Source organism: Vicia villosa, linkage group LG2 (assembly GCF_029867415.1).
Source record: "Vicia villosa cultivar HV-30 ecotype Madison, WI linkage group LG2, Vvil1.0, whole genome shotgun sequence".
Lineage (NCBI taxonomy): Eukaryota > Viridiplantae > Streptophyta > Magnoliopsida > Fabales > Fabaceae > Vicia > Vicia villosa.
In genome coordinates, this window is record NC_081181.1 from 225,557,061 (window position 1) to 225,573,911 (window position 16,851).

The 16,851-nt window shown below is 31.0% G+C and overlaps 1 protein-coding gene across 1 annotated transcript; it reads right to left on the reverse strand.

The window, feature by feature from the left end:
• Positions 1-5,866: 5,866 nt before the first annotated feature.
• On the reverse strand, positions 5,867-16,535 carry LOC131651486 (uncharacterized). The gene is made up of 12 exons (XM_058921147.1): positions 16,497-16,535; positions 15,987-16,370; positions 15,555-15,899; positions 15,396-15,468; positions 10,722-10,826; positions 8,157-8,209; positions 7,235-7,338; positions 7,056-7,146; positions 6,699-6,788; positions 6,273-6,400; positions 6,107-6,179; positions 5,867-6,010 (listed from the first exon to the last, which is right to left on the reverse strand). The coding sequence occupies exons 1-12, from the start codon at positions 16,533-16,535 to the stop codon at positions 5,867-5,869; spliced, it is 1,629 nt and encodes a 542-aa protein (XP_058777130.1).
• Positions 16,536-16,851: the final 316 nt, after the last annotated feature.

A 16,851-nucleotide genomic window follows, 5' to 3' on the forward strand; every position in this document is an offset into this window, starting at 1 on the left:
AGCAAATCCAAGATATTACCATAGCGAATCTCAAACCTATCCAAAGCACCTGATGGCAATTTTTCTTTGATGATCTTCAATTTCTTAATGTCTGGAGTAGAAACAGTAAAGTGCACGATTGTCTTCTTCGTACTCATCCTTCCTACACATTCACCAACAAAATACATTTTACCAAATATATATACATATATGTGTATTATTATTTTTATTTGTGGATAAGACATGATGAAAAATGCAAATGATTAGATGATGCATGCAAACACATAACAACAAAAAAAAATAATACAAACATAAAAAATAATTAAGCAAAAAAAACATGGTATTTCAAAGAACCCAGGTTCATAGGTTCGACGTAGGGGGCTCTTGGGAGCCAACCTTTATATGGGGGTTCTAAAAGGTCTCATGGGGTCGTTCGTAGCCTCCGAGACTTTTTCGTCTCTTCGGATTTTGGAACAACTCATTTTATCCATGAGGTTCGAATTTTTGGGTAGGTTCCCGGAGAGATCAGCTAAGTATCCAGTCCAGCCCTCCACAAAGTCGAGCTTCGTTTCGGACCTTTCCAAATACCTAACCCACTCCGAGTGGAGTTATCAATGAGATTCGTAAGGCGATTCATGTCCCCTTTTGGTCTCAAAGTTAACTCCCACATTTAAGGTTTAACCGACATAAAAATAGAGCAAATATATAATAATAAAAGCAGATATTTTCAGGCAGATAAAAAACATAAAACAAATAAACAAATAAATAATTTAATGTTTATTAAAAGATAAACCTCCCCCCAAACCCTAAATGTGGCAACTTGCCAACCCTAAAGTGCGCCACAAACTCTAAACCATAAACCACGAGCCATAAACCTAAACCCACTCAAGCCTTAGGAGCATAATAATTCACTAAAAGTGCTTCTCATGCAGAGTCGCCAGCTGTAGCAACCTGCCTAAAAATTTCAGCTTTCGAGTCGCCACCTATTCTGAAGGGCGAATAGGAAACCCTACGCAGATAAGAGATTGAGGGTAAGTTATTATAATCAGGCTGAGGGAAGGTGTTAGGCACCCTCAGCCCTTTCCTAAAGGCTAATGTTCAAAGATTAGGGTTGCATGGCAGGGTTTGTAAAGAAATGTGGCAAACAGAATTTTAATGACATGATTGAGATTTTGAAGAGGGGGACTCGCCTTGTTGCCAAGTGCCTACGTACCTCCTTAGGGAGGATCAGAGTCTACGTAGTTCGGGAAGGGTTGTACGCCATTTAGAGTTTGAATTTGATTTGATATGGTTTTTTAGAGGCTTTTTAGTTAGCCTATCGCAGTTTGTTTTGTCTTGTAATTTGAATGGATTTTAGAATTATTAGGGTTTTGGGCGTACAACCCTGATTTGGCACAATTAACCGCAATGATCAATAGGTTTGATCACCATAGTTAAAAGATTAAGGATTTGCATTGTTACCAATTCAAATCGATTAATTCGATTATCACTAATAACAACTTATTGTATTTTATTATTTTATGAATTTCGCGTTTTATATTGTTACCTCTCATAATCGATTAGCACGACTACAAATAATAACAAATTAAATTAAATAATGAGGCAAGATTAATCACCACAATCAATAAGATGATTGCAGCCATTTAATCGAATTTGGTTTGATTTTTATTTTGACTTAAACAGTATTTTAATTAAAATTATTGTTAACCACAGCGATCAATTGATTTAATCGGCGCGAATAACAAATTAAGATTTTTAATGTAATTATCATATATTTATTCTATATATATAAAAAAAATTGTAATATAATTAACATATATTAAAATAAATATTTTAATTAGATTAACCAAAATAATTAAGGGAAATTAGGTTTTATTGAGATTATGACTCAGTATGGTTATATTGAGGGACCATGGTATGGGTACTTGATTACTTAGCGCTAGATCTAGTCAGGGGAAGATCCTATGGTGAGGATCTGAGGGTGTATGACGCAGGTATGAGGCTAAGGCACATGGGATCACATAGATACAATTCCAGAAAAATATATGTTGGAGGAGAGGCTCGAACCTGCGACCTCTCCCCACACACGCGTGCGTCTCAACCAACCCAACCACGCAAGCTCTTTGTTTATTATACGCACCCAAAACATTAAATAAGAGACATGACCAATAACCATAAAAATGCGCGCGAATTTTAAACTGGCAAACCAGACGTTGCCACCTCATCATCGTCCCCAACCAAATAGCCAAAGACCTGTAACATTAGCTACGGATTTGCTACGAAAACTGCTTGTAGCAATCCCAAACCACAAAAATAGCGAATAGCCTATAAGGATAAATAAATGTTTCGCGACCCCATGGCTACCCTCGTACCAACCATGCGAACTCAGTTATGCCATCAATTAGCCCTAATTTAACTCCTACAGAAAAACCCTAAATCAAACCCTAGACCTTAACTCGGTCAACAATGGCAACTCAATGAATCACGCCCAGAAATACAATTAAACATACCAGAACGTTCGTAATCATCATACAAATCATAATATGCAAGTAAATCAACACATGAATACCTAAATCATGCAAATCGAACCAAGTTTCAGAAAGACCTACCTTGGCTTATAGGAGATGATTCTGGGGGTGCTGATGACGCGCGATGATCCAGAAACGTTCAAGGAACACCAAGGAAGCTTTTGCACCTTTCAAATTGGATTGAAACGCCCTAATTCTCTGAAACCGATCTTGAGTTTCTTGGAGAATTTTTATGTTCTTGCAAGTGCTCTCTTCGGCAGATCCTCGACCCCTAGTCCACTGGCTTATGTTGTGTACTTATAGGAGAATAGAATTAGGTCAAGAGAAGAATCAAAAAGCCTTTGAATCAAATCTTTCCATGTTTGAGAAATTGATTTGATTTCTTGAATTCTAAGCTGCTATATTTGGCCCAATTTGTATTAATTTCCTTCTCCAATCACTATGCACGAAATTACATTATATTTGATTATCAAATCTGATTGGAAATCAAACAAAATATAATTTTAACAAAATATTTGATTTTTAGTCTTTATTAAATCATAAAAATGAAATAAAAATTATATTAATTCAAATATAATGCTAATTTTTGTGGCAAGTGATTTTTGGGCATGCTAATAGCTTGTGGACCAAGTTTGTATGAAAATACTATGGGCCCTCTTGCAAAGTTTCTCCATTTGAACCCTCCTTTTTCACATTTGGTCCCTAAAAATCACTTGACTTTGATCAAGCATATCTCCCTCAATATTTGAGCAATGAAGGAGTTCTAATACTTTTTGGAAACCTCAAGAGGTCCTCTACAAGCCACTTTGGAACATATTTTTCATTTGAAGCTTTTATCTTGATCATATCCTCTTTGGGAAAAAACTGCTTTTGAAGGATGCCTGATGATGACTTGTAATCTTTTGCCTTGTATCTCCTAAATGAAGCATTTCTAACCTTGGCTTGTGAGACACAAAGTTGTAGAGAATTCCATTTCCTTCAAAATAGGCTTTGAGTGGGGAATTTCTGATGTTCCATGTGAAAGTTATGCCCAGTCAAAGTTGGGTTGACTTTCTTCTAAGAAACCCTAATTTGAACCTTTTGTATTTGTTCATCTCTGAGTTTCTATTAATGGAGTCATGATCAATTCTTGATCAAATGATGGTTATGCACCTCATGTTTGCCCAATAATTATGGTTTGGATCATGCCTTAATTGTGATTGACCTTTCATTTTGAATTAGTTGACTGTGAATTATCTAGATCTTTTGAATGAGCCATGTCTTGAGATTTGAACTTTGCCTTTGTTATGAGAGAAGTGTGGGAGGTAAATTTTGGGGTATGACAGATGGGTCTATACATTATAAATGTCTTCAAAACTATGATAATGGAGAAAAGTCAAGGACAGTCATAAACGGACAGTCATAAAAGTTAAGGACATCTAAAAATCATACAAAATATAACCCAATTATCCATAAATTACATCAAAACATAGACACCCATGATAAAAACAAATCATACTTGTGGCCAAAAAAACCCAACACATCACCACAACTATTCAACACCTACTGCCACACATTCATCCACCTCTGGCTCTGTTGACCACTGCCACAACAACCATTTGTGTTCCAGGTTCAACCGTCGTGCAAGGTTGGTTACGGATTATAAATCTTAGGTGGTCACCATCTTCGATGCATCCTTCCTTCAGAAACTCATGCCATCCCTTCCAAATGTATCTCTCAACACAGTGGTCTCTTTTAGCATAATGAAGTTCATACTTGAAAACCTTTTTCAAATCAGAATCACGAAACAAAACACGCTTATAAGACTTGTCCATGCAGTTTCGAATAACTTCTTGCGGAAATTGCTGCAAATATGCCATATAATATAATTGTATCAGCACGTTCCTTAAATTAGGCTTATGGAAATTCACGGACAAAAATTAACAAAATTCAATGCCTATGCTTCAATACTTAAACCAACTAAATTATACATAACCTAAAGAACGTAATATACTTACGAGGACATTTTGGCCAGCTACCTTCGCTGATTCGATAACCTTACACCAGGAAAAGTACTTGTGCCCGTCCTCTTCCTTGCTTACGACTGGTTCCACCCTCCTGCACCTCTTTCCCTTTTTATTCACAACAGCTGAGCACCTCATGTCGCACCTGTCTCTATTCACCAAACTGTCATCATCTCGACGCTCAATGGAACTTTCACCCACAACATCTTTACCCTTCATTTTCCCACATATGCGAGCGCTTCTTCTACGACCTATTCCAACAACCCCATCACCCTCCACTACCATCTTCGATGCGTTCCTACTGAAAATAACCGTTTTAATAACCAGCATATGATTTCTTAAAAAAATACTAACCATCAAATGCGCATGCAAACAAAAAAACACATTCATGGATCAGGATTTAAAGACCATCAAACGCAAATGCAAAAATAATCAAAACACAAACAATCACCTGGAATCGGAAATCAATGAACTGTCCTCAACCATTTCATACACCGACTCCAATAAACTTGTGCGAATCACCCCTTAAAACCTTTGAGGGTACAAACCTTCTATTAAAACAAAACTGAAGTAACGTATACAAATGACCAAAACGTTTCCTGCCTCATATTATATATAACCTATTCATCTCCAAAACAGTAATAACTCTTACGGCCCATTACTATTTACAGTTGGGCCTCCATCCAATAACAAAAAATAATGGTTTCTTTTACACTTTTTCAATTAAAAAATTAATTACACACCTTCATAACTGCCACATCATATTATATATGAAACTTTCAATTATTACATATCAGTCCTTTATAAAATTAATATTAAATTGAAAAAAAAATTATTTGACAATCCCAAATTCACAATCCGAAACCCACATTTCGAAATTTAAGTTGTGGTTGTGTATTATTGTGAATTATTTTGATGATTTGTTCTTCAAATAACCTGCAGTTAAATCATGGCTGCAAACAGTATACTAAGAATAATTGAACTCGAAAACACATCTTGAATAAGGGAAACCAACAAAATATAACCCAATCATCTATAAAAGTCAAGGACATCTAAAAATCATATTAAATTCTAAATGGAATGAAAGAAACAAAAAAAAATTAAAGAAAATTAAAACAAGCAATAAACAAATAAACAAAATGCTTAAAGAAATAGTAAAATGGAGGTGCATCAAAATAAATCTGTTGGGCTTAAATGGATGCCCAAACTTACTTGGGCCAAGGAGAGGTGTAGCTGCTGGCACTAAATAAACGGCATAAAAAAATCCAAATTCAAACTTCACAGTATCATATTACATCCCAAATTGTTCCAAATTAATGGACAATAAAAAAAAAGTCAAACTTCAATCTTCAAACTTCAACCTAATTTTACCAACTTCTTCCTTAGATCTTCCTGCTTCTTCCAATAAGCCGCCGACTTTGTCAATATTTCGCGTAACAAAATATTATTACCGGAGTGTAACAAAAAAAGGGCGAGTTTCATTCTAGTTGAAGTCATAACCTGTAGGGAATATAATTATCAACATTTAGGACAAATGCAAATATATTGTCTATGGGAAATGATTAAGTTAATGATATTCACATGAATTCAACGTACATTGGTTTCTTCAAACAAAGTTTGGAAGGGACACTCAATCATCCACTTACATACCCAAACTCCACAATCATTTCTGTGGTCAGTGAATAAATGCATTAGTAACAAGTAATAGGTAATATTGTCAATCAATTAAAATAGAGTAAGGTTAAGGTATGAGAGTACTCACGATCCGGCAAGTTGTTGTTTAAGGGATGTTGGGTCCTCTATGGGGTAGGATGATATCGAATGTGTTGGATAATTTGGAATCATGTCAACAAAAGATTCGTGACACAGAATCTCCTCAAGAAATATGGCCTGCCACATGGTTCAAACCAAATTTTAAAAAAAATCCAAGCAAGTGAATGGAAAGTAAATAACAAAATCTGCACAAACATGCATACTGTTTTCAATATTGCACATCGTCTGGATGTGTGTCTTTCAGGCAATATAGAGAGTCCAACCAATACAGTTTCTTGTCGGAAATATCAACAACCATGAGATACTAGTGGTTTCCAAGGTCGTTCATCGGAATAAAAATCTGAAAAAATGTAATTTAATGTTTGAGAAACAGAGTTATCAACGTGGCAACTGTTTTAACACACACATAACTCACCCTTAACACTCTAGATTTGGATGTCATGAAACGAGTCTGGTATATATCCCTCACATAATCAGGATTGTGACGTCCTTCCAGGGCATATTGCTGCAATTAAAATAACAGATTAAATGTATTATAGTTCAATTAGATTAAGACAAATAGAATGTACAAGTGACCGTAGTATAGTAGAATAGTAATCACCGCGAACTCAGTAGGAAAATACCAAACTTACTTGGTATTTCCCGCAGAATCTATGAACCAGTTCTGTCTTGCCACAACCAGATTAATAATCTGCATTTGCATATGAAAATGGCCTTAACAAAATTATACATAAATGGGATCAATTCAACGCAGTATCATATTAACAATAACCTTCTGGTCTAAAGGGCTTCTTGGCATCAGGGTCTTAAGTGTTTTCCGATCTCCATATACATTTGAAGCTGTTTTTACCAAAACCTCACGGCTGCTCAGAAAATTGCAATTATAATCAAATTAAATGTGATAAATAAACTTACTATTAGGTATTAGGTACGTTCATTAAAAATAAATACCCGTAACGATCTTCTTCGTCACTCATAAAAATGTATGCGGCAGTGCAAGCACATATGTCATTTAGGGACATTGCCGGAGATGGTCGAAATGTCATTGGCATCCACTGTCATTAAACACAACCCAATCAAATATTGTTGTAAGCAATAATGATATGTCATGTAATATTAGGTTTTATTGAAAATAAATATTGAATACTTACTTCAGGGATTTCAACAGGATCGTGTTCACATTCATATCCAACACAATTTACAACTGGATGGTAGTTGAGGTAAAAATCGTGATCTATGCGGTCCTCAGGTCGACAGAAAAGGGTCTTCCTGACTTTTGGGATCTGGCCTTCATCTACAATTCCTTTTCCCCGTTTTGGCGGTTCCGAGGTTGTTTCCAAAGTCAGAACCCGCCTTTTAGTTGTTGCAAGGGAGCTTTAGTACAAGTGAGCTTATGTTGAGTACATCATATTTAGTTAAGCTTTTCCATGATCCCAATGTCAACTCGATGTGAAAATTAAGAAAACTTGAAAACGGCTACTTGCCTACTAAGACAGAATTGACACGGTTTTGGATTTGAGAGGTGGGAAAACTACTGTAGCTATTAGTACTTGTGATCATGATGAAAACACGGGTTCCTAAACACTGGTTCCAATAGGTTCCTAGTAGTTCATAGCTCATGGACAATTAGTTCATAGTTTCATAGTTCACAAAACTTTATAAATTCATCAAAATACCGTAAATTTTGAAATTTCTGGTATTTTGACCAGTACCAAAAATTTTGAAATATTTGAAATTTCCGGTATTTTTTAGTTTTCTTTTAAAATTCTATTTTTCTTATTATATTTTTAACATCAACACCAAACATAAGTTTCATATTCAAACAAAATAAGACCCCAAAAAAGCCTAGCCAACATCAACAGTAAAATATTACTTCTGTGACGATATCCAAGATAACTGAACTCTTGTACGACGAAAATAGATCCACTGCATATCAGATACAAAGTTTTACTAAAACTAGTAAAACTTTGTATATGATCTGCAGTGGATCTATTTTCGTCATACAAGAGTTCAGTTATCTTGGATATCGTTACAGAAGTAATGTTTTACTGTTGAGCTGGACTTTTTTGGAGACCTTATTTTGTTTGAATATGGATTAGAACTACTAGTCTAGTCGATCTCATTTTGAGACACTTTTGATGTAATTTTATTTTTGGAGACCTTATCTTGGATGTCTGTGTTTTTATTAGGTTGATGTAATTTTATTTTTATTATGTTTGACACTATTTATAAGATGTTTTCTTTTCGTGTAATATATATACGATTACATTTACATCACACTACTATTTTTACTATATTTTTTTTAAAAATTCTCATAAAATCATTAAATATGTTAAGATATGTTAGAGCTTTTGTGTCCGACAAATATCTAAGAGTTAAGAATTTGAACCATAAATTATATCCAATCCTAAAATAAAAAGAAAAATATTTTAATCTTTAGAAATAGAACCCAAAAAAATTAAAATTTAAAGTAAGTTGTTCAAATTTTTATTAAGGTCCATTTTTATTATTATCCCGGGCCTCTAAAAAGCTAGGATCGATCTGCCCTCTTGAGCATTGTATACTATTTAGAGCATCTTTAGCGTAGGTGAACTAAACAAAATATTGGTTATAGCTTACATTCCCTATAAATTACCTGCATTGCACCAAACTGATGTGGCAATAAAATATAGTTCTCGTGATCTATATTGCTAACGTTAACTAAGTTTCGGACTCGTAAAAACTAATTCTATATTTCGATAATATGAAATTAATAATTAAAAAATATTATAGAAGAAAGGGTGTCACATATTTAACAATGAAAAAAATAATTTTTATTTTATGTGGAGTCAAAGTTTGGATTCTTTATAAACCACCACCTTTAAAGTAAAAACTCCTTACATCAATTTTTAATGGTTTAAATCCTACATGTCAATTTGGTCTCACATAAAATTTACACATTTTTAGTTGCTACCACAATTTGGATCCTCAGCAGCCAAGAATGTGGCAGCCATTTGTGCAGTATATTATTGGCTATTAGATTCATCAAGTAAATGATTTCAATAAATATTCTAATTGTTTCAATAATTGATAAAAATATTAATCAAAAAGGTAATTAAGTATCATGAAATCAAATATTCTATGTCTCATTAATTAATTTACTAAAGATTGATAATTCAATTTTATATTTTTGTTTAAATATATTTTTTATTCTTTTAAATACACCAACTTTTATTTTTAATTCATAGATAATATCAATCAATTTTTAATTTAACATAACTGGCAGTTTATATAATTTTTGTTTTTAACTCATTTAAAAAATAATTTTAAATTTTAGTTCATATAAATTTTTCAATACTAATTTTACTTCCATTTTAATAATTTATATTAGTTTTTTTGAAGTTTTAAAATGAATATTAAATTGATTATTTAAATTAAAATAAATTGATATTTCTCTTTACTAGTAAAAAATTTATGAATTTAAATTTAAAATAAATTTCTAATTAAATTAAAATTTTAAAAAAATATAGATCAAAATATTAAAGAGCAATACAAAAATAAATGAATAATAATATAGAAATAAAATAATAAAAAAGTATTTAAGAACAATACAATATTATTAAAATATGTAAAAAAATATAGAACAGAAGATTAAAACTAATTGATTAAAGGAGTAAGAGCAAACCTCAAAATTAAGAAAAATAAACTAATAAATCAAACAAAAATAATAACCTAGGAATAAAAACAATAGTATATCAAACAAATAATAAAATAAAAAACAAAATATTTAAAAAAAGAGCAATAGTATAAAAAATATAGAACATAATATTAAAACTAACGGATTAAAGAAATAAGAACATACCTCAAAATTAAGAAAAATAAACTAACTGCAAAAAATTGAGAAGATGACACTTGAATTTTATTTGAGTGACACAACTAATTTATGTGTTGAGAGAATATAAATAAATAGACAATGCTAACAATTAATTATTAAAAATAATTTTTTTTATTGTGAATAATTTAAATTGATTGATTTTATTAGAAATGAAAATTTTGATTGTGAATAATCTAAAATATTAAAAAAAATTCAGCAAATAAGCTAAATTCATTGATTTTATCAATTGTTAATTTAGTTATGTGGTTTTTAATTTAAATATTTAATATTTAAATCATCAATTTAATATTAATTTTAAAACTTCAAATAAATTAATATAAATTTAATAATTAAGTTATCTTAAATTAAAAATTGATTGATACTATCTATGAATTAAAAATAAAAGTTGGTGTATTTAAAAGAATAAAAAATATATTTAAACAAAAATATAAAATTGAATTATCAATCTTTAGTAAATTAATTAATGGGAGATAGAATATTTGATTTCATGATAATTAATCACCTTTTTGATTAATATTTTTATCAATTATTGAAACAATTAGAATATTTATTAGAATCATTTACTTGATGAATCTAATGGCCAATAATGTGCTGCACAAATGGCTGCCACATTCTTGGCTGCTGAGGATCCAAATTGGTTGCTACCATTAAAGATGCTATTAGGAAAATCTGAAAATAGTAGCTCAAAAATAGTTTATGTTAGTCAAAATAATTAGCTCGAAATAGCTTAGTCCAAAAAAATCATTTGTATATTAACATGTGTAATTTTATTTGAATATTAGTAATTTTATAATAAATTTAATATATTTATTTAGTTTATTAATTTTTTAAAAAATGTATTTATATATTAGTTATCGTAATTTTAATTTGCAAAATTTTAATACTAAATTAAAAAATAACATCAAATATTAATGTACTACATATTTATTTAAACAAGGGATAACGGTTACATTATATCCATATTTATAGTTAACGATTTTTTATAATCGTTCGTTTAAATTAAAACAAATTGAGGTTGATTCAATAACGACTACATCGTTACAACACACTTCCTCTTCCCTCTTAAAGCGCTGCCTGACCCTTAGGTTTGTGGTTCGAATCCCCCTCACCCTGAGTGTTCGTCTTATGAATTTGAAACAGCATTCCATCATTGTCCTAACCGTAAAATGGCGGCAGATGGGGATTAAGATATGCCATGAATTAGTGGTATAGGATGAGGAAAAAGGTCTGGTTTGAATCATTAGAAAGAGAAATTCTTGACCTCAAATTCTTTTTCTACATTTGTTTTGATCCTGTTAGAGTCATGAGCTTATATATTTTCGGAATGGTGACCTGTTATTAAACAAGACTCCCCTCCCTTTGCTTTACTTTACTTTTTAAGTGATGACACCCCATCATGTTGTATAATTTTTTTCGTTGTCATAGAATTTGTAAAGTAAAGTTACTTCAATAGTCTAACAGAGCAAGAGATAAACTTATGCCAAAGCCAAACACATTGGTTTTCATCGTTCCCACTAGATGTACAGTCAAAGTTAATAACAAGGGCGGGCATTACTCGTTACGTCTTACTCACATATTATTCACATACTTGGGCGGAATTCTAAAATACTCTTAAAATTTGAATGCATCAAATACACAATAAATTTTCTAAAAAATAAGTCAAATCAAAGGGAAAGATATAGCATCCTGATCCTACATCAATAAACATAACCGAAAGCGAGAGAGATACAGAGAAAGAAATTAAAAACTTATGAAAAGAGAAAGATGATGGGATGATGGTGTTTCGAATAGAATGTAGAAAAAAGTGGTTTAAAATATTCTTAATCAAGACAAAGTGATTATTAAATGCTTCAAATACTAAACTGATATCATCAGTAAATGAGACATCAAAGGGCCATTATTAAATGCTTCAAATACTAAACTGATATCATCAATAAATGAGACATCAAAGGGCCAGATCAAACTTGAGAGACTTTCAAGCATTATTTTTTAACGACATCAAAGATGTATTGACTTGTCTTTTTATAGCAATTACAAAAAGGTAAGAAGATACATCATCTGTATGCTTGGGACCGACCATAAGTGGATGAAAACTCGGGTAAGGATCCTCTACTTTTTTATAAAACTCAATTCTTATCAATCATAGGCTTCGACAAGTGTTTTTTAATAGGCAATAGAGAAATATATTAAGGGTTCGTTTGGTGCGTAGGATAAAAAGACGGAATAGGATATTTGTATCATATACTATCTCAATCCAGTGTTTGCTGACACAGTTAATCCTAAAACTTATCATATCTTGCCTCATAGTTCAAATTGTTATCATAAATATGAGTAGGGATGACAAGTAGACCCGCACCCGCGGGACCCACCCACACCCGAATCCGAGTCAACGGGTGAAAACTCGAGTTGATTGGGTTTGGGTACCACCCGATATTTCGGGTGCGGGTTTGAGTAGTGTGAAATTCGAATCCGAAATCACACCCGATATATATATATATATATATATATATATATATATATATATATATATATATATATAGGGCCGGCCCTGAGCCAGGACAACCAGGCCCACAGCCCATGGCCTAAAAAATTAGGGGCTTTTTGGGTCTGGGTTTTAAAAAGTTATAAGCAAATAATATTTATATAATGGGCGAGTTGAAAAGCATTATGCAAATTCCAGTAATAGAACACCGATTCTGCACTTTTAGTATCAACCATATTACGTGTGTTCAATTCTTGCATCAGACATATGCAATTTTTTCTCTTAATTTTATTTCAATCATCAGTCTATGCATTTTTTTTTTTCCTCTTCATTTTATTTCCGGCATCAGTATATGCAATTTTTTCCTCTTCATTTTATTTCAGGCATCAGTATATGCAATTTTTTTTTTAATTTCAAAAACTACCAAAATAAAAACTTGGGCCTAAAACAATCAAATGTTTCTTTATTTATATAGTATAATTATATCTGTTAATTATTTTTTATTTTTATTTCACATTTTTAAACATAAATTTTAGATAACATGAATATTTTACAAATAAATATTTTAAGATTTATTATTAGACCATCTTATTTAATATTGAACTTTTAATATATTTTTTGTGTTATTTTATAAATACAAAAATCTTTATTTTATTGTATGAGTCGTATTTTTAATAAAATAATTTGTTTGGTTAAATAAGTCAAAGAAAAAAACTATAATTTTAAAAAGTAAATGCATGCAACATCAATAGTAATGCTTAGTTTAGACATTAAGATATTTATAAATAATTTTTAATGTTAATTACAACTAAAATAAAATTAACTTTTTTAAAATTCTTTTCATTTATTTTTATTAAAGAATGACTTTTAAAATCGAAACAGAGCCTCTAAATTATTTGAGACGACCCTGCTATCGAATAATAATTAGAATGCAATATTTTTTATGTTAATTACACGGATAAATGATTAATTTTGATGTTGTTAATATTATTTACAATTTAATTAGATCATATTCTTTTGCTTAAACATTATTTTTTATTAAAGACTCATTTTTATTTTTTGCCCTGGGCCTCCGAAATACCAGGACCGGCCCTATATATATATATATATATATATATATATATATATATATATATATATATATATATATATATATATATATATATATATATATATATATATATATATATATATATATATATATAATATGTATTGTGAAAAGTTGTAGGAAAATAGTAGAAAAAGTATATTTTATGTATTATATTGCGGGTTCGGGTTCGGGTGAAAAAATTTGAACTCAACGGGTGTGGGCGTGAGTGTTATTTTACCACCCGAATAACATTTGGGTTTGAGTTTGGATTCGGGTGCCGATTTCGGATGTGAATTTGGATAGTGTGAAACCCGCACCCGACCCATTGTCATCCCTAAATATGAGATGGGTTAGACTATATAATAAGAAAATGATTTACTAATTTATCTCTATAAAATATAATTTAAAATAAAAAATTAAATATGACAAAATATAAATAAAAATTAAGTTGATATTAAATTAAAAATATTAATAATTAATTTAATAAAATAAAAAAATTAGAATATTTAAAAATAAAATAATTATTAAAATTTTAAAAATATGAATACTAATTTTAACTTTTTATCAAATTAAATATATGTTCTTTCAAGAGTATATATATATATATATATATATATATATATATATATATATATATATATATATATATATATATATATATATATATATATATATATATATATATATATATATATATATATATATATATATATATATATATATATATATATATATATAATTATTATACTCAATAGTATCAATGAGTTTAATTTATTTATTGAAAAATATTATTATTTTTAACAATTTATTAATTTTAAAATATTTTACAAAATAATTTAGAATATATCCTTATCTTTATCCTGCTTAATATCCTATCACGTCTCTATCATATCTTGCGCACCAAACGGGTCCTGATAGAATTCAACTCGCCCAATAACACTAACTTACAAACAAGAATCTAATTAATGATGATAAAATAAGAATTCTTTTGTAAATTGTGTTGCAAATTATTAATAATAATTAATAATATGAGTGTGTTCCAAAATGACAAGGAAAATATGCTATAATTTGAATTTTGAATTCGGAGAGTGACAACTCTTCATGAAATGCTGCAGAATAACACCATGCAATTGTTGGTGAACCATGTCGTGGGCCAAAAGTCATAACTCTTGCAAAAGAAAGAAATTGTTTCCCCAAGGGTCGCTTTCTTGTGAAACAATATCAGCCTAGCTTATAAAAGCATAATTTTGGATTCAGAATTCAAAACACAAAAAATCGAAAATCCTCTAGAATAAATTTCAGGCACTCTTCGCTACATTCGAGTTTTCACCCGTCTTATGCAGACTCGAGAAGGCTGAATTATCCTGGATATTCCTGCGTAGAAACTCCAAGACAAATTGGAAGCGCTTGAAATACTATAAAGAAAGTGTTCCGTACACAATTCTAGCCTCGGTCCATTTAATTTAAATTAATTTTCTAACAAATTGACCACTATTAAGTTTAAATAACAAAGAATATCCGAATACATATATTATGTCAAAGCCTAAATAAATTCATGCCAAAGCCAAACACACATTAATGTTTATCATCCATCCATTACAATCAAACTGATTAGCAATGACTTTAATTTGATAGGCTTGCTCACTTCAGCGTTGCACATCATCACATGTCTGTAACTTAGCCACTAGTCTTAGTTTTTTCACTAGAGCTTTCACTATCAAGTTGCAATCACCATCCATCTGCACAATCAATTACAAAAGCTTATACACAAATAAAATTTCATCATGTGTATATATATATTTTTTGTTATTATACTATTAGTTACCTGAGCAACAATGTTGATGCTAAGAGTATTTCTAAATGGCAAGATATTGGAAGTAGTTATGGAGAGATGATGAAGTTGAAGCTGAGACATTATATCAACCACAATCCCTTTTTGCCTCACACAATAAACCCTAATCAACACTTCCTTCCCTAGGACTACTGCTTCAACTTGTGGAAGTGATTGGTTGCACTCATAAGATTCTTCGGTGTTCTTTTCGCCTATTGCAACATCGTTGGTAACAGATTCCATGTCTCTCTTCTTGATGTCTTGTTCCAACTCTTTCACACGTCTTTCAAGTTGTTTCACGTGATTGATAGCTTCTCTTAGTACATAACCCTTATCCGTCTACACGATCATTAGATAACAGTTTTTTTTTACTATATCAATGAAATATTTAATTTTGGAATTAGAATAGATACTAAGACGACTAACCTTCTTCAATCCAGGTAAAAGGGCTGAAAGTTCTATAAACTTCATTGTAATTTCCTTTCGCCTTTTTCTCTCGGACATTATGTGATCAAGTGAAGCAGTAGGGCTTCTTCGACGATTCCTCGAATGTTTCAAAGGATCTTTATGCTGTTGAGTTGGTGGCAACAATACAGTGGATTTGTCAAAAGAAAGAATACAAGATGATGGCTTTTCTGCAACATGTTGATCAGTTGAATGAGAGACGACATTGATGGATGAGTCGTTGTTGGCAATAGGAAGACTCGTGAATAGATCTTGTGGTGTCTGAGGGAAGATATCTCTTAGGAACTCTTCCTCAAATGAGTTGTTGGTGTTACACAAACTTTCTGTGACTTCATGATACATTTCCTAGGAAGTGGAGAATTGAATTCAATACATTAATATTAATATCATCATAGTATTTTTAATCAAGAATATAGAAACAATATGTGATATTATGATATATGATATGATGAATTGTTTCTGTAATATTACCAAATCGTAAGAGCAATTCCCCCATAGATTCTCCTCCATTATTTGGATCAGGAGGATATCAGCAGATTCTATCTGAAGGGAAGAAGACCTACTAGAACTATAAGGCCATGGCTTCTGTCACTCCTTCAATATTGGTAGGTCATGAAAATAATAGATGCATCTAAAACTGGTGGTCCTTGTTTTCCTAACACCGACTCTACACAATCAACATAACATTAAGCCTTGTGATCAATCACTTTCGATTTGGTGCATGTTGTTAACTAGGGTGGCATTAAGCCTTGTGGTCAGTCATTTCCATATGTACCACATTGTTATTGTTATTGTTATTCAGAATCCTACTTTCTTTCATTAACGT

Bases quoted from the DNA above. Each gene is read 5' to 3' on its own strand.
- LOC131651486 (XM_058921147.1), bottom strand. From the start codon at position 16,535: ATGGAGGAGAATCTATGGGGGAATTGCTCTTACGATTTG. The intron at 15,469-15,554 runs GTAACTAATAGT...TTGATTGTGCAG, and splicing joins GCATCAACATTGTTGCTCAG to ATGGATGGTGATTGCAACTT. The intron at 10,827-15,395 runs GTGATGATGTGC...TACTATTTTCAG, and splicing joins AGTGGCTAAGTTACAGACAT to ATTTTCCTAATAGCATCTTT.